The sequence below is a fragment of the Vulpes lagopus genome, chromosome 7, assembly GCF_018345385.1.
Source record: "Vulpes lagopus strain Blue_001 chromosome 7, ASM1834538v1, whole genome shotgun sequence".
Taxonomy (NCBI): domain Eukaryota; kingdom Metazoa; phylum Chordata; class Mammalia; order Carnivora; family Canidae; genus Vulpes; species Vulpes lagopus.
In genome coordinates this window covers 68,236,974-68,262,303 of record NC_054830.1, presented here as the reverse complement: position 1 = coordinate 68,262,303, position 25,330 = coordinate 68,236,974, and the positions used below count along the sequence as shown (strand labels likewise).

At 47.1% G+C, this 25,330-nt stretch overlaps 1 protein-coding gene across 8 annotated transcripts in view; it reads right to left on the bottom strand.

Annotated features, from left to right (window-relative positions):
- The window catches only part of PTPN3 (protein tyrosine phosphatase non-receptor type 3), a 110,748-nt gene that overhangs the window by 51,692 nt on the left and 33,726 nt on the right, over positions 1–25,330 (bottom strand). For 6 of the 8 annotated variants that reach the window (XM_041763737.1, XM_041763741.1, XM_041763739.1 and 3 more), the window contains 7 exons: positions 20,038–20,145; positions 19,919–19,961; positions 17,338–17,416; positions 12,873–12,917; positions 9,489–9,541; positions 3,340–3,460; positions 2,141–2,228 (listed from right to left, as the gene is read on the bottom strand). In XM_041763737.1, coding sequence (XP_041619671.1) covers positions 2,141–2,228; positions 3,340–3,460; positions 9,489–9,541; positions 12,873–12,917; positions 17,338–17,416; positions 19,919–19,961; positions 20,038–20,145 — 537 coding nt within the window. Of the gene's footprint in view, positions 1–2,140; positions 2,229–2,461; positions 2,518–3,339; positions 3,461–9,488; positions 9,542–12,872; positions 12,918–17,337; positions 17,417–19,918; positions 19,962–20,037; positions 20,146–25,330 lie in introns of those variants that run through there. The other 2 variants (XM_041763743.1, XM_041763745.1) reach the window with 2 other exon arrangements.

Here is a 25,330-nt window from a genome sequence, read left to right as displayed (position 1 = left end):
CCAGTACACTCAACATTCATTAAGAGCCTGTGTGCCACGCATTGCCATTGACAATGAAAATACAGAAGATATGGTGACTAACTACAGGGTGTTTTAAAGTCATTTAAGAACAAGGTGAGTACAATAAAATTTAAAAATAAAAGGGCTCCTTCCCCTGAGTCATCTATATCCCAATTTACCCAATCAGATACTTGTAATTATATTAAAAAAGGAGGGGGGCACAGTCTGACTTAGTTACCACTGAGTGTGAATGGTAGGTTTGCCACTTACTAGCTGTGTTATTTTGGGCTATTGAGCCTCAAGTTTTCTTTTGTACAAGAACGATTATCAAACCCACCTCTCCAAGGGTTTTTATCAGGCTGAAATTAGAGAATATGGGGCAGGTGTAATGAACTTTCATTCTCTTTTGCCTCGCGAGACAGAGGGATAAATCACTTGTGAACAGTGATGTGAACGTGGGGAATTAGAGAAACTGTCCAAAGGAAACAGTGCTGACACATGCAAAAGTCTGGAGAGCATTTACTATTGGGCAACCCACTGAAATCACATGCGTCTCATCCCCGGACGGTTACTGTTCACTGAATTCCCGTGCCCATCCCCACATTTCTCAGCAGGGCCACATGACCAGGCACTGTCAATGTTCTAGGAGAAGTGATGGGTCTCTTCTGGGCTGAATCATTTTAGGAGCTGCTACCCCGCCTTCCAGCTTCCTCCTTCCTTGCCACAAGCATGAGGCCATGTGTGAAGCTTGGGAAGCCACAAGACGGAAGCAGCCTGGCTGCCAAGCAAGTCACTGCATGAAGGAAGGCTACTCTGGAGGGTTGTTGGGACCCATCGCAGCTTTTGAACTACTGAAGAATGAACTTTATGGTATTGAGTTATTGATACTTAGGGGGTTTCGGGTGATCCAGCATAGCCAAAGGTAACTCCCTCTGACACCTTGGGGGGTGTCAGCCAGGCAGGTAATCATCTGGCCTGAGGTCTCTCATGGGACGCAAGTGGTGGGGAGAGTATAGATCAACTCAGATACATATAAAGCCCACTTCACCCTGGCAAGGCTGAGGGCAGTGTAGAAGTTTCTTGACAACATTCTACAACAAATTGTTATTTGCAGATGTAATAAAAATTAACCATCAGGTCCCAAAGTTAGTATTTTCTAAGATCCCATATATTTTTCCTAATTTATTACTTAGGTCATAACTTGCCTATCACAGGGTTATAAGACTGAAGAGGCACAAAAGAAATGAAAGTGTGTCTATGAATTACAAAAATACTCTACAGATGTAAAGCTGGTCATTTACTCAACTTCCCTGAGCCTCCATTTTCTCAGTGTAAAACGGGATGATTAGCATACCAATTTCACAAGATTGCTAATAATCTTTAAATGAGACCTTGTGGTCTTGTGAAAAGCATCTGGAACAATGGCTAGTACCTATTAGCTGTTCAACCAATATTTGCTTCCTTTTGGACATGATGTGGGACAATTACTGGTAGAAAATATAAAGACTGGATGCCAATTAGTGCTGGGGTCACGTACTGAAGCTGCTACCTGTGTGCTATGTGACCCTTAAGAAGTCCCTGAGTATCAGTTTCTCCATCTGTAAAATGGGGTAATGAGGATACTCACCTCATGGCATCACTGAAATAAGCAAGCCACTGTGTCTGGCAGATAGAAATTGCTCAGTCATTGAAGGATATTAGCCAATTTTATTTAAAAGGAACAACCGATTTAAAATAGTTTTCAATAATTTTTAGAAGCGGTCATATTTGAGCAGCTAGCTGTATTTTGAGCAGCATGAAGATGAAACAGTTAAACCCTTGGCTTATTAAAGCATCGCTCTAATGAGCATATACTTCCTTCGCTTCTTTAACCGCAACACGAAATCATCTTACAAAAACTACTTGTTTCTAATCCCCATGACGCCCCTACCCCATGGAAACATGAAACAAGCAACTGGATAAATAACCAACCAAACTCAACATTACTTTATAAAGTTTCTAAATATTGTTTAAGAAGGTCTTTTATTATTATTTATTATTTATTATTATTTATTATTATTATTCTGGAAAAGGCAGTTTCAAGAAGTTTTCAAACTTTCGGAAGTTAATTTCTGAACCTGACTGGGCCAAGGGTACCTACCCTACCGCCGTGCAGCTCCACTCCATAGAAGTCGAGGGTCCGTGCTATGTTGATGAAGCAAGATTCGGCTTCTGATTGCTTTAGCCCGCTACAGAAGAGGAGAGAAGACGCAGAGTTTGCCAATCAATAGAGTATATAATTCCAACTTTAAAAATAAAATCCCTCTCCAAATTCATAACATTGTTGTAAGGTCATTAGATGCCTTATGTTATAAATCTTAAACAACTTAACCCTGGATTCTACTAAACCAGGACCTTTTCTTGTCCACCGAATAGGACTTCATCTAGCCTGCTCCATCCTTTACTAAATACTACTTCTTACCCAGTGGGCTCTCAGTATCAGATCCAGAAGACAGCCACCTTTTGAAATTCCCACCTTCCTTGTTCCAAGTTCAGGTCTCTCCACCTTTATCTATTCTTCCGGCAGCCTCCAGCTCCCAGACGTCACTGGGCTATTTTAGGATGCTGGCTTCTGCCTGGGAAACAATTCTGGGAGGGAGGATTGGCAGTTGCCTTTTAGAAGGGACGCTGGCTGCTTGGCCTTTGTTTTTTCAGCCTTCCAGAGAATGGCAGGTCCCTTGAGACCTGGCCTTCCCGGTTGGGACGGTGCTTTTTTGACCCGGGACTGAACAGATGCCACTGCAGCTTTGACTAAATCGAGGCAAAGGATGAGGAGGCCAGGAGTGGGCCTGTCTGGTGGAGGGCAGGCTTGGCCTGAGGCAGCTGCGGGACACTGGGGCTCCTTTCGGGAATTTAGGCAGTTTTGTGACCCTATCCCAGAGAGGACGTGGGATTCACACAGCCTGGTGACCTTAGTCCAGATGCCTGGCTATTCCACGATGCCCAAAGGAGCCACCCATTTTATTAAATGTGGCCAACCGTTCAAAGGTCTGCCTGGTAGGTCATTCGTGGGGCGGTCCGCTTTAAAAAGGGCATTTCCCCTAGGAATTAACGGATTTCAATGACATCCTAAAAAAGAACGCTGTAAATCCCCCTAAACTCTTACTGGATTTTGCACTTTACAGAAATGCTAGTTATGCCAAATATATCTGCCATAACAGCTCAAAGATTCACAAACCCCCGACAGCTTAAAAGAGGATTCATGAACTAAAGGAAGCAAACATCAAACATAAGGATGCAAGGTCCGAAATGCCCAGCCTGGGTTCCCAAAGTAGGCCACCACCCCACCCCTCCTCTCACCTGTGCTGCTCGTGGAGCGATTCCACCTTCGTTAAAAAGTCATCGTTCTGGTCTGGTATAAACTGACTATCAGAAAGATAGCCCGGATGATGAATGGAAGAATTATAGTCTCCAAAATGAGCTACCAAGACAGAATGAGGAGGAAATCGCCTTTTCAATACGGTCTGCATTCACGGGCATCGACAGCATCACAAGCAAAGCATGGGAAGCGTTCTTCCGAGAGGTTCTATCACCAGGTGCCCTTGGCCTTCTCATTGGCTTCAGATTCCACACGGTTATCGGACCCTACATGGGTCAAGTACCTCCATGCATGCTTCGGATGAATGCTCTTTCCCTGAGGCCAGATGTTTAAGCAGTCTGACCTAGGTCCTGATCTAAACCCACAGCAGTTTGCACTGTACCCCGGATACAGACACATGAGTGCCCACTCGGAAATGCCATGTCCTGTATGCCAGGCACCGTGCAGACAGGCTGTCTAGTACCCCCAGGTGATTATAGCACTGGACCAACCTGCTCTAAAACAATGGGTGTGGGCAGCAAAGAGGTCACACTGACCTACTACTTGCACCTTGATCGGCTCCCTGGAATTTGGATAAGGTTGGAAGAAATGGAACCAGGATGTGTTTGGAGGCCCAGAGGGAAGGTGGGGGATGGCATGAGGGGGTGGGAGTGGGTGGGGCTCATGGGTCTGGGCCCTGGCAAGGCTGAGGGCAGAGTTCTTGGGAAGAAGGAAACATTCTTAGAGGAATCAGGGAAACGAGGACCTGCAACTGCAAGGTTAAGAGGAAAGTGGCTGTCTAGAAGGATTACCAGATGCATCCCTGGTCCAAATAGTACCTCTCCCTTGAGATCCTTGCCTGCCATTCTACAAACATGCTTCATTGATATCTATGGCCATAGGTATTCCTGAGAGTTGTGCAGTAGCCAACCTGTACAAGCATACATGGTTGCCCTGAGGATTCAAACTGTCTGGGTGTCTGGACTGTTAAGACTGGGAAAAAGACCCTGGGTGGAACAGCCAAGGATCTGGCTTGTGGGACCCAAGGACACCTGCTTCCCTTCTTGATTCAGTTCTTCCAGCTTTATAAAAATAGGAGAATAAGTTCTAGTTTGGATGGGCAATTATGTGGTATTTCATTTTCTTAATAAGACACTTTCATCTTTTTCTTAAAAATATTAACCTTGACCTTTCCAGAGGTTGCAATGAATTCTTCCTGCAGCTGGTCTCCACGCCAGCGAGCTTCTGAGGACTGATGTTTCACAGTACCCATTCAACACAGATTTCTAAATCAAATAGCTCCATCTGTGTCACAAGGATGGGGATTGGCAGAAGCTGCAGTGATGCTTTGTGGCCAATCTCAGAAGGGAAGGAGAGGAGCCAGGGAGCTGCTTCGGGAGATTTCATCACAAATATGAGAAGCCAGATGCAAGCCATGTCTTTCTTTACATCCGTGTGGCCCTACTCATCCTCAACTGCCATCACACATAAGAGCTGCTCTTTGAGATCCATACTGTCGTAAAGGGAGGCTTCCTCCTTACAGTCTTCCCTGGGGGCTGGGAGTGAGGCCGACTCATCTGTGGGGCCTAGCAAATATGCACAGTACACGCACGGTAGGTGCTCAAGGATGCCGTGCTTGGAACTAACCCAGATAAAAGCTACTACAAAGTTCGATTTTGGAAGGGGAAGGCGGCAGAAAGTCAAGTGATCTACGCATGCAGATTTGGTCAAGGGCAGACCATTGGCCGTTAAGGCCAGCCAAATGCAGCTAAGCTATGGACAAAAACATCAAGGCTGGGTTATGCAAGCATCAGTGTGACGCTCAGGTGAGTCTGTACAATGGTGAAATGTACAACAGTACATCTGGGAAATAATTTAGATGCCCTGACACAGAGCACCCAGGGAGGAAAGCTTGAGAAAGCCATAAAGGTACCTTGTGTAAATTCATTTTAAAAGGGAAGAAGCAATCTCTCAAACCTGAAGCTCTCACTGTGACTTCCCGGTCACAGAAGCCACTTTCAGCAATCAACCAGAACCCAGGTGATGCATGCCCCAGCTGGTGCTCCTAACCTACCAGCCAGCCTGCCAGGTCCAAGGCTGCTGCTGGTGGGCCATTTGCTGAGGACATCGGTCATGTCCCCAGAAGGCAGGCAAATGCTACAAGGGATTGTCCTGAGCCTCAAGGCAGAGTCCTATTAAATTTTACTCTGTAGGGCAGCCCTGGTGGTGCAGCGGTTTAGTGCCACCTTCGGCCTGGGGTGGGATCCTGGAGTCCCGGGATCGAGTCCCATGTCGGGCTCTCTGCATGGAGCCTGCTTCTCCCTCTGCCTGTCTCTCATGAATAAATAATAAATTTTTTTAAAATCTTAAAAATTTTTTTTTACTCTGTAGGTTTTATAGCTCATGGAGATCCTCTTGGATCTTGATTTGGTCAACCATATTAGCTAACAAGTCCCAACCCCCAGGCCCTTCTACAAATATGAATAGCAAGGCCGTCTTTTGTTAAGTCACTGACAAATATCTGAACTTAAATAAATGGTCAAGGGCCTCCCAGTAGGGTGGTCTTCCTTTGAAATCTTAGTTGGCTACTCTGTGCAAAGTCCTATGCTAACCACTAGAGGGAAACAAAGTCAAACAGTCATCTGCAAACACCAGGAAAGCACAGGGACGTTCCCAGGATGTTTTCAAAGCCGTCAACCCATTAGATGCTCATTACAACCCAGTGACAGGCATCGCTTTTATCTTCATGAAACAGTTAAGGTAAGGGAGACTCAAGGAGGGGACCTGCCCATTTTGCTCAGCTGGTAACTTGGAGCCTAGACTCTGACCACAGTCCAAAATCCTTCATCTAGTGACTCTACCACATACCCTAACCTCCAGGGTAATACACTTTCCTATTTGTGGAGAAGCAACGCATACAAAAGCTAATTATAGCAGGAAGAAAAGGAAATGAGTGTTTATTTGGGAAATACATTGTCTTAAGTTCCATGCATTCTTCTGGCTAATATTTTATATTGTTCAGGAAAGAGAGAGGTATATTCTAGGCACACAAATGTGCAGCATTTCCAGAGGTTACACTCTTCTGCTGGGAAAGTCCTTTGCATCTTATAAGTCTTTTCCATGTTATTTGTCCATCTCCAACTTGATCTTGGAGGTTTTTCTCAGTGGTCATCACTAAGAAGCTTTTCTGGACTCACCCGCTTCTCACCCCACGCAGGATGCAGTGTATCCTCTATGCTCGCCCTCAATGCCAGCATCAGCGGGCCCACCTTTGCCTGCCCACCAGGCAGGACACCCCTCGCAGAGAGGTCATGCTTTGTCTGTTTTTGTGCCCTGAGGTGGGTGCAGAGCCTGCGCGTGACAGAGGTCAGCAGACATTACGGGATAAGTTATGTATTTCTGAAAACTTCATTCTCTGAGCCTCGTAAATACTTGAGGTCACCAGCCACCTACAGTCTTGTCAGTATTTACCTACATTGCTTTTTATCTAATAAGAAAATGTGCTTTTGGTTTGCTCATCACTGGTGGGGCTTATCATGCTACGACACACCCTGTTGGGACTATTTAGTGAAAGGTAGCAGATAAAAATGTAGACTATCCAGCAGTATCCCATCCCACAATTAATCTTACAGAAATGTGTGCAGGGAAGTTTGAGGAAAAATACATATGTGCCTCCTGATAGTGAAGGAATAAAGAGCTTATACTTAAAAAATGCTTGTCTGACAACCCATGATTTTATTAGCATGGTGATCTTGCTACTATTTCTGCTGAAACTAGTTTGTACTTGCTAGGTGCTAATACAGTCCTTTACCCTCAGTCTATCATCCTTGGCAGAGGGGAACCCGACCACTGACACTTAGAATAGGATTTTTCTTATTTAAATTTTACTCTAAATAGAGTTTATTGTTTACAACAGGCAGTTCTCTAGAAAGCGTTCTTCTGGGAAGACATGAAAATGGAGAGTTAACACTTGCCGTGTGCCAAGCACGTTCTCAGGGTTTTCCATATAATCACTCATTCTATCTTCACTACTACCCCATAGAGAAACACTGTTAGCCCCACTTGACAGATGAAAAAGCTGAGGCCTGGAGAGGCTCAGGGTCATAGGTGTGTGTGTGGAAGAGCCAAAGCCCAGGTAATACGGCTTCAGGTGTGCTCTCATCGACTCAGTTAACGGCAAGGGTCCAACTATAGTTTCCAGTTATAGATCATCTCACATGTGTGATTGGACTCAGTCAGTTCTGAGTTGTCATCAACATCCTCACCTCCATCTTACAGATGGAAAAAATGGGCGATTCAGGGAGGTAATACCACATACATGGCAAATGAAGGAGCCAGGCTTTAAATTTAGTCGGAATGCATCCGAAGCTATGTCCTTTCTAAAAGTGTTCCTGTCTCTCAAACCTGAAGCTCTCACTGTGAAAACAAACTCACTCTGGAATGTGGCTAAGTTTGTCTCTTCAGCTGATCAGCCTGGCAGAGACGGAATCCATGAGGTCTAGGGATCAGTAAGGATACAAGTTGACTGTGGCCATGTCATTTCCCATCCAGATGTAACATTAGCAGAGTCTGTTCCAGCTGCACTGCAGGGAGAGGGGAACTTTCAAATCTACCCAGACCCACCACCGTGCAACCTCTTCTCAGTTTCCCACTGAGGAGGAGATGCAGGCTATCTGCAGAGACTGAAACCAGGTCTTAGCTGACTAGTGAGTAGGGTCACTGTTAAGTCTGTCTTCTGTCTCCCAGTATCACACAGGTGGGCAGGTAAGCTACAGGCCCAGCCACTTTGCTCTTTACCTCTTTTATTCCTGTTCCTTGAAGCCAGGGGTGTAGACAGACTTAAGGTCACCTCAGGAGTCCTTGTCAGCCTTCTCTTGCTATTTTGCCGCTGAGACCAAATTAGAGTGAGTAATTTAGCCAGCACTTGCTCTGAGACCTGACCATCTTGTCCTCTCAACTCCCTACCATAGAGCCAGCCAAAAGAGTTACAGTGTGGAGCTTACAGAAAGGTGGAGGAGCCTTCTTCAGTCTTGGGCTACCATGTAACTCTGTTAGTGTACTGCAGTGGCACCACACAGCTAACTCTGAAGCGATACCTCGCCCTCCATCTGGCTACGTACCCTTTCTATGGTGCACACCCAGCACCTACCACCGGGCCTGATGTGGAATATATGTTCAACAAAGTTCAACTGAATGAGTGAATTCTTAAACAAGTCTTAATGGGAAATTCCAACAGACTTTCTATCCAATGTGGCAGCCACTAGCAACGTGTGGCTGGTCCAATTGAGATATGCTGTTTAGTATAAAATCTGGACTGGTTTTCAAAGACTTCACGTAAAAAAAAAAAAAAGGTAAAATATCTTGTTAATTTTTTATATTGCTTACATATTAAAATAATATTCAGGGGACGCCTGGGTGGCTCAGCGGTTGAGCAGCTGCCTTCGGCCCAGGGCATGATCCCAGAGTCCTGGGATTGAGTCCCTCATTGGGGTCCCTGCATGGAGCCTGCTTCTCCCTCTTGCTTGTGTCTCTGCCTCTCTCTGTCGCTCATGAATAAATAAAATATTTTAAAAAAATAAAATAACATTCAGGATATACTGGATTAATTAAAGTATTAAAGCTAATTGCACCTGTTTCATTTTCCTTTTTTAATACTACTAGGTACTTGAAAACTTAACATTATAGAGGTGGCTCACATTATACTTCTACTGGACACTGCTGGTACAAACCAATAAATAACTCATTAACTCTACTGAAATTCTAAAAATAAATTCCTACGGTCCTAAGCAAGTAGCATGAGTGGCCTCCAGCAAATTCCTTAACTGTGGGATCCGGTTTCCATGTTTATAAGAGGTGACTGGTAGAAATATCTGCCCCCTGGGGCTTGTTATAAGATCTAATACATGAGCAAAGGTCTGGTTAAGGCAATGTGTGATAGGTGACTTCTGTTGTATGGGCTCAGCCACACCTTCCCTAACCAACATCCCTGTGCCAGCGGAGAACGTCAGGGTGAAAGTGGGAGTGAAGCGTGCCCAACAGGATTCCTGGGAAGAGGGGAAATGACCTGGTCAAACAGGAAAGGCCAGGGACTTTTTTAATACATCGGTCAGAACAGTCTGTCCATCTCGGAAATGCTCCCTGGGTGACTTACATTGTACTGCATAGGATGCTAGAACCACTGCCGAGTTAAGGGGGCAGGTTAACCTGTCAGGAGAAAAAGATATTAGCAAAGTCACAAGAACCAACAACAGCCTGAACCATCCATCATGGGGAACACCTGTCCCTTTCACGGATTAACCATTAAAAAAACATCATGGATCGTAACAAAGACAATTTTAGGATATAATTCAAATAGTAAAGATAAATGTAACACTAAAGAGTCACAATTAAAAGAGAACTTCGTTGTGTTTAATGCACATTAATACAAATACCATGAAGCTAGAGGCCTACTGTTGGGCTGGTCAAGAGAGGCCAGGCTCATATCACTAAGAGGGAAAAGTGAGGAAAATTATACTCTTAGATCAATGGGCCACCTTCATATCTTTCTAGTAAAGACGTGAGACTTTTTGTAGGGCTTTCTAACTCAATTGTTGACTTTTGTTGACTTCGTGATTCTTGATTACCCACTTTCTAGAGAGGGGACACCCTCTTAGATGGGAAAAATAAAAAAGGATCTTAAAATTTAAAAACTCCTAAAAAAAAAAAAATTTAAAAACTCCTGTGAGTTCTAAATTGCTTAGTAACAGCTACTTAAGTTTCCTAAATCTATTTACCCTCCTGAAGTTTCTGATCTGTAGGGAATGGTCCATCTGCCTCCCAGTTTGCCTGCCACCTGCCAGAGACCCAAGGACTGGGGTTATACTTGAGCTCCCTGGCCCTCAGGCTCACTATCCTCCAAACAGCCCATTTCGGCCAATGACCCCAGCTCTAGCTTAGTCATACTTCGAGTCTCCCGGTTGCTCCCTTCCCTCTGTTCAACCATGAACGCCACCATCTGCCTGAGCTTGGCCAGCAGACCCGGGCCAGGGATCCCTGCCAGGTGGAGAAATGTGCTGAGGAGAGGCTGAAGAAAAGCAGCACGAAGGAAGGCTCGCTGGGTGGGGAAACCAGATTTCAAGAGCATTCTTCCCAGCAGCCCCGGGGGAAGTGGGGAAAAGTACTGTTTCCATGGCAGCTCCTGAATTCCCAAGATGTGAGTCACCCCCATCTCTCTGACTAATCAGGTTGGGCAGCCCAGGGTTCCCCTTCCTGTCTGCTGGGCTGGGACCTGTCCTGAAGCTGCACGAGAAGCCGGCCTTCCCCAATGGAGGGGCCCCCAACTTTCCTCAGGTGACTAGGTGTTTCCTGCTAGAACTGCTGAATGATCTCTCCACGTCTGGAGATATGTCCAGGGATCTCACCATCTGTTTGTTCATCTGGGGACCCAGAGAGCCCGTGGGGAGAGCAAACCCCAGCCACTTGCTGTCCGACCCAGATGGGCTTCAAAGACACCTAAGTCAGTGTTCCTGCTAGAGGCAGAGCAGACGAATGGGATTCAAGGAACTGAGAAGAAGCTACGGAGGTTCCATTTACAGGGAAGGAACAACTATGAAGAAGTCAGAAAAGAACATTTCCAAATAATAGTGTAAATACAAACTAAAAAGGAATGCTGAGAGCCTGCATGGCCACTCAACGATGCCCCCAGGCAGACCCCTTTCTTTCCCTCCAGGCTTTAGAGTCTCACTCTGACAGACAGGGTCACCTGTTCTCAGCTGGAAGGAGAGCATGCCTTGGAGCCAGAGCCGCTGACACAGATGGTTGGAGCAAGTCAGGGCACCCAGGAAGAAGGCTAACTAGATCCATCCCGTCTGTTCAAAGACCCACAGCCACAAATGGCCAGGCCCACCCTAACACACCCAGCAAGTGTCTGGTAGCAGGAGACCCTCTCCTGAGAGAGGTGGTGAAGGCAACCAGCAGGCCTGACCAGCTATGCCAGGGATTGAAGGCAGGAGGTGCCCCTCAACAGGTGTGACTAGAGACTAATGGGGGTATTGTGTTTGGAGAAGAATGAATGAAGACAGCCAATTTCCACTGGCTGGACCGAGAGCTCCTGGGGGTGGGAGGCCCGGCCTTATCTGACCAGCACAGCACAGAGCCCATGTAACAGGCGCTTGCAAAACATTTGCTGGGAAAAGAAATTAGTGCCTAGGAGAGAGGGAGAGACAAGTTTCTTTTGGTGCAGAGGGCAGGCTGGACCCAGGAGAGGGGTGGGTAATTTCACCTGAGTCACCCTCACATGTGAAAAGGCTCTCTCACAAAAGGGGGAGCTCCTTTCTGGGGGATGCTTAAGCAGAGGCCCAAGGCCTGCAGTTGTGCTAGAGAAGGGGTTCCTTCCTTCTCTCAGTGCGAGAAGGAGCTAAATCACAAAAATTCTCGAATTCCAGGAGCTCTGAGCAGTCAACAGGTTCTGGAAGTCCAGAAAGCAACACATGTCTTGTTTCTAAATGTTCCTCCCCCACCCCATCCCCAGGATCTTCATGGCCCTGCCCGCAAATCTCCCTTCCACCTAGATGAAGCCCCTCCAGCCTCTTGTAGCCTTCCCTTCCTTGCACTGCCATGATCTTTGTAGATGCTGCTCTGGCCACATGCCTTCCAATTAAGAACCTCCAACAGCTCTCCTCTGCCTGCTGGACACAAGATGCTTGTCTAGCTTTGACAGGAAGAGCCTCCCGACTCTATTCTGTAAGCCTGCAACATGTGCTCTTCAGCTGAGACCAAGGGGGTGGCACAGGGCAAAGACCTCCAGCCCGCACTCCTTCTAAATCCTCATGGCAACCGGGGTCTGCAACGTCCATACTGGTCCCAATTGCCTCAAGGGCTCCTGTCTCACTGCCCCCAACCTCATGGCAGGCTCCCTCATAGAGGCTTCTGAAGACCCTCTTCAGGATAGCTGGCAGGAGGAAAGCAGGAATGAGGAGAATAAGCAGTGACTGTTTCCACCAGTTCACCTGCTGCAGGTTCTCCCTTAGGTCAAGGAAAAGCCAGGATTTGAAGGAGGGAGCTCAGGGACAAGTGGCTTGGCATTTTTTCTTCCTTCCCGAGCCATTTCAGACACTCCTGGAGATGGTCCTGACGCACAAGACGTGCTGACTTGCAGGCAGACACTCGTCTTCCAGCAGAAAGGCTCCCAGAGAGAAAAGGAATCACCTCTAGGTAACTGAGGGGCTTGGAAGTGAATCTATATTAGGTCCAATCTGCCTTCTGGAATGAAGCCCGTCTCACATTCTCCCTTCAAAATTTCTCAGGTCTTTACCAGAAAGATAACTGTACCTTTTCCCATAAAACTGAAGTTTTATCCATCCTCGGCTTCTCAAAATCAAGACTGAGTTAAAACCAGATGTCCAGAACGTAATGCCGTGCAGGATGCTGCTTTCAACATCCACCCTTTGTTTAGATTTAATACTGTTACCAGAAATACACGCTCATTAGATTAAAAAACCAGGAATTTTAGTGCCCAGCAGCTGACAGGAAAAGAAGAATGTGAAATTCTCATTACCTTCCTTCACAAATATCCATCTTCAGTTGTAAGAAATACAAATGCCTACGAAACAATTGTTTTTATTAATTCATCATACTCAAATGGAAATACAAAAAAAAAAAAAAGGTGATAAGGACAAGGTCTGTACATGTGGAGGACAAAATGCATACACACACATTTCCATCTGAATTATCAGGCACTATTTTGTACGTTGCAAAGCTGCCCCTTCAGTAACAATGGTTCATGTGGCTGCTGACTTGCAGCCAGCCCCAGGCCAGCACATGCTGTCCCAGGGATGGTTGAGCCCGCCAAAGATCAGCTGGTGCTGTTGCCAGTGGGCACCCCCACCCTGGACATTCCCAACCAAATTTGGGGCTTCCAAGAGCACAGGACCCACAGGCATCATGCATTGGCAGCCCCCATGTGCTGGGGGGCCGCGGTTCAGAACACACCCACATTCCCTCCGCATGAAGCTGCAGAGAGGAGGTGGGGCCATGCGGACACCTCCTTGGCTGGGTGCAAGCACCCAGCTGAGTTTTTTCCTGTGTCCCAGGAACTGTGGGTACTTGAGCAGAAACATAAACATCAGTCAGCTATCAGCTGCCAGGACCTCCGAGCTGAATTTGGTTGGCCCTTGTGAGCCACCAGCAATGTCACTTCAAAACCCAGGACCTGATTTGTGGGCAGCGCTCAGGAAGCCATCACGGGCTCCTCGCCCTGTGAACCTGCCCACCATCCAGGGACTGGGTAACAGCAGCAAGAGTGCTGCACCAGCCACGAAGGGCCATGGAAAGCTTTATATTTTGGGATGTGGCATACATGTGACACTTGGCTACTAGCCCCCACTCTTTTTTAAAGCCCAGATTCAAATGGGATAGACATTCCAGCGTCTGGCCAAGAGGACAAAAGGGAAACTTCTTGAAATATAATACAGATGCAGCAGGAGTGTTCTGGGGCAGGAGAGTGATAATTTTGGCAATTTAAAACACATGGGGTCTCCTTATTCCTTTATAGCTATACATTCAAAGGTCAAGGCTGGTGTTCCGAGATGTGACTACTTCACAGGGCATTACGACCTCCTCTCTGCACAGATGTAGGCCGGGTGTGGGAAATTTATAATGTACTGCCTCGTTTTAGCCTCCTACCAGCTCTGAAGAAGGCACCACCACCTCCTCTTTTTTGGGGAAACAGGCATTCAGATAGGTTACATGGGGTCAGTTAGATCTTATTTTAACCTGGACGCTCACACTATGAAAAAACCTGACTATGCTACAAATTTCTTCTGCATCTAATGACTTCAGCTTAGGGTCAATTTCCTATTTCTGATATCATTACATAGCCTGTAGTTATCATCAACTATCTTTAACGTGTTGAAGACCAGCAATGAAACATCGTGTAGCATACATTTGCTGATTCACACTTACTCTGTATTGGAGACTATATTTTTCACCTAGGAGAACATCACCAGTCCTTTCTAGTTTGTTCCTATGTTTATCCAAGCTGACATTCAACCAGAATTAAGTGTTCTCTCCTCCTACAATGCTACTGGAAGAAAGTAGAGAAGGGAGAGAATGCTAGATAATCCGATGGTGAATCTGGCCCTCCAGTGACGAGCCTGGCTAATTGGTGTATCTTCCTAGGGATAGAAAAGGAGAACATGAACCTGGATGTCACCATTCATCAAAGGCTATTTTGCCTGAGTCAACCCCATGACATCATACAAAGAGGCTGTAATAGCGGGAGGAGGCCCAAAGTAAGGGGTCTCTTGGAAATCCTGAAGGAGCCTCATTTCGAGACTGCCAGTAAATGAAATTCGGTATACAACGACCTAAATTTATCAGGAACAGCAGTTGTGGAGGCTCACAGTCAAAGAGATGTCTAGCAATTAGAATAAAAGAAAACCATACAGAAGAGATGCTCAGCGCATCCAACTTCAGAAATGTAAAGATCATTCCTAGAGTGTATCCCATCCGTGACCTCAACTTCACACACACACACAAAAGCAACGAATGCCTCCCTGCCTAGAATTTTAGAAGACAAACAGAAAACAACAAATACTGCTTTCTCTGACACTTGAGAGCTAAATTTCTCTAAAAGGGACTTATTTCTGGATAAACTACAGAGCTGGGGCTTAATAAGATACTGTGTGTCAGGAATAAAGGCAAAACAAGGCAAAACTCTAAGTTAAACACACACACACACGTGAATTAATGGTGGAAGTCTAGCTCAGCATAAGAAAAAGATCTGTCAGTCCTGGCTGCCCACCAGCTCTATAGGAGCCACGTGGGTGGCTGCTGCTATGGCTCCTGTTACATTGAAATCTGGTGCCCAGACTCCCAGGAGGTGACAACTACACTCTATTCCACCCTGGGGAATACCATGCATCTTAAGTTGGAAGGTGGGGTGGTTAGGGTCAGGTGTTAGTCCTAACACAGTGAACTGTAGCAGGGATTCAAACAAACTTTGATCTTAGACTCAGGGAAAGACAAAAATTTATCTATTACTCATCTTGTGCCCAAATCTGCCTGTCTGCATCCTCCCCCCACTGGCCATGATCTACCACCAAGCACGTCTAATTCCCCTTACCCATGTTGGCCCTTCCAGATCTCAAGACAGCCCGGTTTCTCCCCAAGTCCTCCCTCCATCTCAAATGGTCCCTCAAATGACAAGGAGGCTCAGCAGGATGATTTTGTTGGCACCCAGAGGGAGGAAGCTTCTCTCTGGTGGGGTCGGGAAGCGGATGCCCAATGACCAAGAGGGCCACTGGAGATGGACCAGCCCTAGCAATCCTTCCACTCTAGTTCTACGTTTGGAGACCTCCATCGTGCCCGCTGGCCGCCACACCCCTGGTGGCTCCAGCATCACGGGGGAGACAGAATGAGGGGTGACAAGGACTAGTTTAGGCAAGGTGGTTCATACCTGGCATTGGGACCTATCAGTTGGTCATAAATTTAATGGGTCACAATTGAAATTTTAAAAGAAGGAAACGGAGAAGAAGAACCTGAGAGTGCTCTGTCCTTGCTAGTGTAAACACTTGCTTCATAATACATATCTGTACTGCATGGTGAAGCACAATGTATCTTTGCTGCTTGGTTGTGATTTAAAAGTCCACTGGCTAAAACCACACACATGTAGACACACACAACATATACTGTGTGTGTCGTCATAATATTTTTAATGCATCCCTTGAACAGAACTTGATATTTAGTAATGGCCTGGGGGAACCGTAGTGGGGTGACCTCAAACGCCTATTCCTATAGACAGTGTCACCCCTGGGTGTCCATTGGCTTCTGAACTGAGCTCCTACACTAACCCCTTAGGCCACCAGCATAAGGAGCCATGATGGGGAAAACTCAAAGCACTACATGAACCCCCCACAGCTACCCGATGAGCCCTGCCGACATCTCTGACTCTGGCTTACAATTTAACTCAACAGTAAACACAGTTAAATCTCCAATGTCTGCTATTGTGGAGGGAAGAGGTGCACAAAGGCAAAACAGAATAATAGACTAATATTTAGCCTTTAAACAAACCGAAAGCTAAAATGTCATCATGTGAGGACCCTCAAAAAAATAAAACAAAACACCGTACTCGATGCCTGAGTTAATGTCACCTTCTTGGACACAGTCTCATGGGCACAGTGAACAAAGAATGGGAGTCAATATTCCTGAACATACATTGGGTTTTCTTTCTTTTTTTTTCTGGTAGAGGAAAAAAAAAAAACTCTGGAAGCTGCCCTCCCTATGAAAAACAAACATATTAATAAAAGGGCTCACCATTGCTGTGGGGGAGGGCAAGTAGAGGCGGGGTCACTGTTCAAACAGCAGCCACCTTCCTGTGCCCGCCCCCTCCATTCCAAACACTGTTCCCCACCCAGAAAACCCACGTGCCAGTACAAAACAAGGGCCAGGCCCTACGCCAAGCCCTGAGGGGTAAACAATCCTATCTGGGCTCTCTCCCTTATCTGGTTCACATTTTGCCTGCACAGCCTGATTCACCCAGGAGAGGAGCTGGTCCAGCCTGCATTCCTTTCTATTTCTACCAACTGGGGATCTGGTGGAGAATGCTCAGTTCAGAGACCTCTTGTGATCCTAAAGGGCCCCCATGCTCGCCCCACCGTGATACCGTGTTATCTTCCAAACCCTGCCTGCGTTAGCAAATGAAGGAAGGAGCACTTTCTTTGGGCCCCTGCAGGCTCCACAGGCAGGAGGGGTTTGGGGTAGCAGGAGGGGCAGGAGGTGGTGGGTGGGAGTGTACTTGAAATTGCACCAAATAAGGAAGGAAGTAGGCCCAAGACAGAGAAACTAATTGGCTGATGAAAATTTCAATTATGCACCCCTCTGATTTTCACTTGTTTCATAACCGCTGGTGTGGTTATACCCAAATGCAGTGTACGGCCACAGTGATAAGATAAAGAGTACATTTTTAGTGGTTACTCATTTTCATATATTAAAAAGGAAACTTTAAAAAAAAATGTTATTACCTGGTTTGTTCTTGCTGCAGTGTGTTGGGATCAGGTATAAAAAATCTTACTCGAAAATGCAGAGTACAGGGGAAACCTCCTACAACATTTTTCAAAAACAAATTTAAGTTTTCCCTTTAAAAAAGTCAATGCAGGTAAGCGGCTACTCTCCCACAAGTGATGCATTTTTTTTCACTAGACCACAGCTTTTTTTCATCAATAGAAGGACGAATTTCAAAAGGAGTGCACAAGACAATCGACTGTTTAGAAATCTCCAAGTCTGCAAAGAGTCAGATATTTTGCAACACGAGCACAGAATGAGGTATTATCCCCTCCCTACTACATGGCTGTGTTCAAACAACGCACTCCGTCACTTGTAGCAGGAATTTCTGAATTCTTTAAATCGACAGATTATACAACATTCACAAGGAAATAATCTCACATAGATAGCGATTTTGTACTTTTCCCCAAACACTTCCATGTATGTTCTTGAGCATAAAGACCAGTCATAGCCAAGACTATGAGTAGGCTAGGGTGATACTGATGGCACGGCTGTGCAGAGAAGCCAACAGGCATAGACATGGGCCTTCAGCACACAACTGAGGACAAAATCAGAACTTTAGCACTGAGGTTTTTGATTCTGCTATGCCACACCTCAGTCTTTTGGATACTGGGAAACAGTTCATGCTTTTAACGCAAAGTAAATTCCCAAAGTGATGAACATACCGGCAAGTGTTATAGAATTAACATACTCAAATATGGCTTTATGCAACAATACCAAGAGTCAGTTTGCTTGTAGAGATAAAATTAGCCCATTTCTTTTGCTGGAGATGGTCACAGGAGAGGATCAGGTTGTGCTGCTAAGATTCCATGCTCTTCTTCAGGTCAACGGCACCCCTCTCCATTACACACTGAATGTTTGCTGGCCCTGTGTGCTCAGCGCTTCGCTGCTTCTGAAATTCAAGCCTTCTCCACCCTGCTCCTCTCGCTGATCCTGCCACGGAGCGGGATACCTCACCTTCCCTCTCTGAAGTACTTAATGTCAGTGTCTCTCTGGCATGTGTCAAAGGTATGGGGGGTGGTGTGTTCACCTACGAAGGTACCTCTGCACAGGTGCTCGGGTACCAGTGGGTGGTGCTGTAACTCGGTATAGTCTGACCACCCGTACATCTGGGGGATAGCTCAGTCTTCCTACTGCCTTGGACTAGTCTTCCAGCTCCCCTCCTCACTGTAACTTGTCACAGTGTCTCAGGATACCTTTGTGCACCCAGAACATCCTATCATGTGCTCAGAACTAGCCTAGAACCATCGCTCTCCTTGTCTACATCCCCATGCTTGGCTGTCAGCTTTTCGAGTGCAGGGTCCCAATCTGATTTGAACCAGGTTCTCAGAGCTTAGCCCAATGTGTTACCAAAATCTGAGCTCAGGGCACATTTCCTGAATGAATAAGTTAGTGAGAGAATGAATGATGATACCTATTCATGCCTGTGGGGACTTAAGGCTCTGAGAATTCAAATGGGGGCAGATATTCACTTGCACCGTGGCTCTGTGGCTCCCCATGGGTAGTTCTGAATACTAAGGGAGGTAAGGGCTTGGAGGCAGCAGTGGGATCATGGCCATGGTTCCTTCTCTCTACTCCTTTCCATCGGGGTGCTGGGGCAGGTGGGGGGAGGTGGCATACGTGTGTTTACACTTGTATGAAATCCACCTGCTGTCTACCCTTCAGCCATTCACTGGCCGCCTCCTGAGGAGGGGGGCGCATTGTGAGGTGCCCAGACAACGTTGCAAGCATCCTTCCCTGAAGGAGTTTGCAGTTTCCAAGGAAGATAAAGGCAGGCAACTACAAGATGAAAGAGTGCTCTCGGGAGCTAAGCAGGTAACGACAAATGTAAGGGAGGGTAGGGAGAGTCACGGCCTCTAATAAAAGAGACGGCAGTCTGAGTGGCTTGGAAGAACAGCAAGATTTGGATATAGGAGAGAGAAAAGCATTTCAAACAAGAGGGAAGGGACAGAAGGAAGACACTGAGGAATGTGTGCAGCCTGGCAGGGCAGCCAGATTTGTCTGGAGCATAAGGTGCAGAAAGGGGAACAGAGAGTGTGATGCTGGGAAACCAGGCTGGGAACAGTCTGGGTGGAGGGTGGGGACGGGGCATGCTGTGAAGCCCTTCCTGACTGGGAGTTTAAGTACAGCACTGGGGCCCACTCATGACTGGGGAGCAGTATGTTGTATCTGTGATATTACCTACCTATGTCTTAGGCTCCAGTGGGAGGGAGTGTGAGTGTGTGTGTGTGCATGCACATGTGTCCTTCCCACCCTGGCTCTCACACTGGTCTAAGAGAGGCCATCCTCCTTCCCTTATAAGAAGCAAGTAGGTTCCTGGGCTCTTGGCTGCCTTCTTTCACCTTTCCCTTTCCTGCTCATAGCTGGGGAGGACTGATTTGGAAGCATCTCCGCTCACTGAGAAGTCAGACATATCATACCACCTGGACCACTGAGAATCCAGGTCCCAGATGTTAGGAGCACACTGAGGGTTGGAGGTGAGAAAGGGGCCACGATATACTAATGTTTGGTGTGCAACTGAAATGAGAAGGTCACACTCACCTTTTAACTGCTTCCTGATGGGTTTGCTTGATTCCAGCCATCTCTGTTGGGTAAGAAAACATAAGATATAAAACCAAACCATGTAGGAGTCCAGCATGTCTTAAAGGGCTGGTACTTACCAGAGAGTCGACTGAGTCATCGCCATGCTGCAAACCAAAATACTCCTTTTCAGTCACACCCAAGTGGTTGTATGCCATATCCAGAAGAACTTGACCGGTGTCTTGTTTCTAGGAAAAAAAAAAAAAGTGTCTAGTGGGTAAATTTTTTTTTAAAGATTTTATTTTATTTTTTTAAAGATTTTCATTTATTTGTGAGAGACACAGAGAGAGAGACAGAGACACAGGCAGAGGGAGAAGCAGGCTCCATGCAGGAAGCCCGATGTGGGACTCGATCCCGGGACTGGGATCACACCCTGAGCCAAAGGCAGACGCTCAACTGCTGAGCCACCCAAGCGTCTCTTTAAAATTTTATTTATTTAAGAAAAAGAGAGAGAGAGAGAGAATGAGCAGAGGGAGAGGGAGAAGCAGACTCCCTGCTGAGCAAGGAGCCCAACAGGGGACTCGATGCCAGGACCCTGAGATCACGACCTGAGCCAAAGGCAGACATTTCACCAACTGAGCCACCCAGGTGCCTCTAGTGGGCAGATTTTTAAAACAAATTAATGTCTTTATTGTAGGGATGCCTGGGTGGCTCAGATAGGAAGTCAACTCTTGATTTCTGCTGAGGTCTTAATCTTAGGGTCCTGGGACTGAGCCCCACGTCGGGCTCCACACTCAGCATGGACTCTGCTTGAGGTTCTTTTTCTTTCTCTCCCTTTGCCCTTCCCGCTGCATGCGCTTGCGTGCTAAGATAATAAATCTTCTTAAAAGTCTTTACTGTAGGCAAAAAAGGAGTTAAAACATTTAGAGATTTTATATGCACTCATACCTCACAGTAAGAAATGCTTTAATAAATGTCACATCAAGAAGTCACATGGTATATATGGGAAGTGGGGCTAAGAAAAACCACATAAATAGGATTTAAGATAGCATAGCTTAATTTTCTAAGACTTTTTCCTTCCCCTCAGCTGAGATTCCCAAGTGATGTCTGAATTGGAAAACAGAGATCACTACGAGAGTAAACTCTCCATGACCTACCCGTGGATTACCCAGAGCAAAATGCTAATCCCACATCAGTTTGTTGGCTCTTTGGGAGCCACGGCAGTGTGTACAGGGAACACAGCTCTACTAACGGTGTGAAAGAAGATGGCTAAGGACATGAAAATGCCATCCTAAACCCCCCTCAAAGTGACTTGATACGTGACACCCTGAGGGATTATCTGCGTCTCCGCTCTCCGCCATCTGAAGTGAGAAGCCAGTGGAGACATTTGGCCACGCTTCACGTCCAGAGCAGGACTCGGCTACCGTCACCACTCGGAGCTTACGGAGCAGGCACGATGCTGGGCACGGAGACAGAGCCACAGTAAGTGTCCCAGAGAGGCCAGGCGTGGAAGCAGTGACCAGGACGTGGTGTGTCAGATGCTATCAAGTGCCGTGAGACACTCTGGGCCCAGTAAACACACAGAACAGACACAGATGGTAATTCAACTTGGGGACAAGCGGAAGCAACTCCTGACCCGGGACGGGGAGGGTGACAGGGCTGAGTGTCACCCGTCCCCCTGGCTGAGTGTCACCCGTCCCCCTCCAGAGGAAATGAAGAAAAGGCAACATTAAGCAGAGGGCCTGGTACAAAGGCACAGGGGAGGGAGACAGCATGGTGCTGCTGGGAAATCGCAAGTTCTCCTTTATCGGGCAGGCTTCTCAGGAATCCTTTGAACCAAGGCATTGACTTAAGGACAATGAGACTCAGAAATAGACTACGTAGAACGAGCAAATGACAGCTCCTCTTTTGAGTGCTTCAGAGCAGATGATGTACCTGGAAAAAGGCCACTGGGACCAGGAAGAGGAGAATTAGGTAGCTGGCAGGCCCCCTCCTGCAACCTCTTCTTTGATGGGATCTTGTATTATTCGGTCATAAGTGTGGGAACAGGAGATACACCCATTTCCCCGAACACATCCCCCTTCCTGCCCGAGGGCCCTGCACCTGCTGCTTCCTCTACCCAGGACAGCTTCCTTCACGAGGGAATCGTGACAGTGTGGGAAAGGCAGCCCAGGCCACATATTCCAAGTCATGAGATGCTCTCCTACTCTCCTGGTGCATCAAAGAGCTATCGGTTCCCCTTATTAAAATCTCTATAGGATTTTGTATTTAAAAGGTAAATAACTGGGATCCCTGGGTGGCGCAGCGGTTTGGCGCCTGCCTTTGGCCCAGGGCGTGATCCTGGAGACCCGGGATCGAATCCCACGTTGGGCTCCCAGTGCATGGAGCCTGCTTCTCCCTCTGCCTGTGTCTCTGCCTCTCTCTCTCTCTGTGTGACTATCATAAATAAATAAATAAATAATTTTTTTAAATAAAAAATAAAAAAAATAAAAGGTAAATAACTATTGAACACCCACAACAAGCCATGATACGAGGTGCACTTTTTCTAAACCATCTCTACTCTCTGTGGCTACTTGTGAAGGCATCACCAGCATCCCCTTGGCTGTAAGCAAACAGAGGTGCTGGGAGGCTCCATGCCATATGCCATCAGCTGATGATGGATGGTCGGTCTGCCTGCCTGACTCCAGGCCCTTGGCTGCCAAAGCCTGCACGTCCCCATGGCGCCGCATCTCCCCTGTAGAGTGTGTAACTCACCCCCCCTCTAGTATTTCTGCCCAAGTTTCCAAGTTCTCAAAAGGAACTGAAATACAATAAAGCACACATTTATAAAGAACAAGCCTCCCAGCCCAGTTCCCCACCCCACAAGAGGTCATCTTTGCTACGCCAGGTCACTGTCCGTGACCAGCTTGCTCCTTGGGCCAGGCTAAGAACGGATGTCCAGGCCAGCTTCCCAATGATGCCTCAAGAGTTGGTGCCAATGATCCCTGCAAGTGGAAAATTTAACGCAAATGGGGTTTCAGCTGCCACCAGACCTCCAGAACCCTCAGGTTCAAGTTCAGTGTGAGTCAGCTTTGACCCGACTGCTGGCGGCTTGGGGAAGTCACACACGAACAGCGGTGCCTGTGACCAAGAACAACAGGACGCCCGCTGAGCGCCAGGCTGTGTTCTAGGATCATTGCTCTGGGCAGGCGCTTTCCTCATCCCCATTTACAGGCTCATCACTCCTCCTTAAAGAGGTTCTTAGCCCAGATTCTCAGACATTGGCTCTTGCTCTCCTCCTCCCTCCCGGGACAGTCTGTCCCCATCCCCTGTAATGCCTGTTCTTCGTCTAACCTTCCGACGCTGAACCATGTTCCTATCTTCCTTGTCCTCACTTGTCAGGGGACCTCATCCAGATTTGTAGCTTGAAATACCATCTCTGCCCTAGTAAGCCCCACATCTGTATCCCAGCCTAGACCCTCCCCCGAACCTTCTTCTTTGTGTATCACCATCTCTATGGGGATGAGGAACAGGCACCTCAGACTCAACGTGTCCATGACAAAGCCCGCCCTTCCTACAGCCTTTCCCATCTCTTAACTACAACTCCATCTTGCTGCTTGTCCAGGCCAACAACCTTCGGAGTCACCATCAGGCCCCTTTCGCATCCCAAATTCCACCTGTTGGCAAATCCCACAGGCTCTGCCCTCAAAAATATTTTCAGACTTGGTTTACTCTTAGCCACCTCCACACTACCACCACCGTGTCCACCAACCCTCTTCCTCCCCAACCCCCCTGGACTGTTAGAATAATCTCTTAGCCCTTGCCACCCCACCCCCATCAAGTCCACTGTTGACGGGGATCTAGAGTGAGACAGATTATGTAAGGTCTTTGCCCAAAACTACCAATGCTTGCTGCCTCTCTCAGAATAAAGCCAGAGCCCTCAGGATGACCCATAAGGCTTCCCACAGTCCCCCTGACCATCCTGAAACCAATTACCTCTGACCTCCCTTGCTACTCTCCCCTTTGCTCATTCCACTCCAGACATACTAGTGTCCATACTACAACTACACTGAGTAGGATCCTGCCTCAGGACCTTTGCTCTGCTCTTTTCAAAAACCGGGAATAAGCTTCCCTTCCAGAGAATCACATGGTTCTTTCCTGCACTTCCTTCAGGTGAGGTCTTTCCTGATCACTTCTGTAGAGTGACAATCCCACCCCTGTCCTGCTCTGGCATGCTCTACCCTCCTCATCCCACTTTATTTTTCTTCTAAGCACATACCACCTGATACACATTTCATTATGGTCCATTTCTTCACACGAGGATGTGAGCTTTAAAAGGCCAGATACAGGATCCCTGGGTGGCGCAGCGGTTTGGCGCCTGCCTTTGGCCCAGGGCGCGATCCTGGAGACCCGGGATCGAATCCCACATCAGGCTCCCGGTGCATGGAGCCTGCTTCTCCCTCTGCCTGTGTCTCTGCCTGTTTCTCTCTCTCTGTGTGACTATCATAAATAAATAAAAATTAAAAAAATAAAAAAAATAAAAAAATAAAAAAATAAAATAAAATAAAAGGCCAGATACTTTGCCGTTTTGTTCACTGCTATATTCATTATACCCAGCGTGAAACCTGGCACATAGTAGGTGCTCAGTAAACATGTTAGATAAACATTCATGTTCTTGTCAGGAGGAAGATATATAGCGAAGAAATAGCTCCTAAACAGAAAACATACATTTTAACAAAGGAGCAGACTTGTACTGTCAGCTTATAGCACGTGGAAGAGACACTTGTGACCTTCTGAGAGCACCCACCATGCTGCGACCTCCTGCAAGCCTCTCCTCTGGTCTATTCAGCCATCAAGGCCCATAGTGACCTGGGGCCAGCGGGAGGCAAAGTTAGAGGTGGGAATGGAAGACCCAGGGGCCAGTTACTGTTACCCTTTCAAGTTCTGTGCCTTCTATTACCCCTAGTTGTTCTCCTGTACCCACTCTTTTTTTTCCCACTCTTCTCTTTCTGACCCCTTTCCTTGCACACTGAACTTTCCAGGTTGGGGCAGATGCTGGCAGCCAGTCCAGACTTGGGGTTGACCCCTTCAGGCCTGGCTAGAGGATGGGAGAGGGAGGCAGAGGTCATTCGCTGAAGCGGTGACTGGGGTAGAGTGAGGCAGCATGGACTGCTTACAGTTCAGGCATCTTATTGCAACTCAGGCAACTCTTGAGACTGGAGGCGGCATTTCTGGTCCTGCCTCTGTCGTGGGCTTGAGGTGGGAGGAGCCAGGCTCTCCTGAGCCCGACCATCTATGAGTGGAACTGTCTCACCACCCCTCAGGTTGGACCCATCCACTCACACATGTCCTAAGTGCCCGGCTCTGGACCAGGCTCAGGGGGAAATGATACTATTTCTGTCCTTGAGGAGCTCACGGTTTAAAGAACATATAATCTAGTGATTATAACTACTA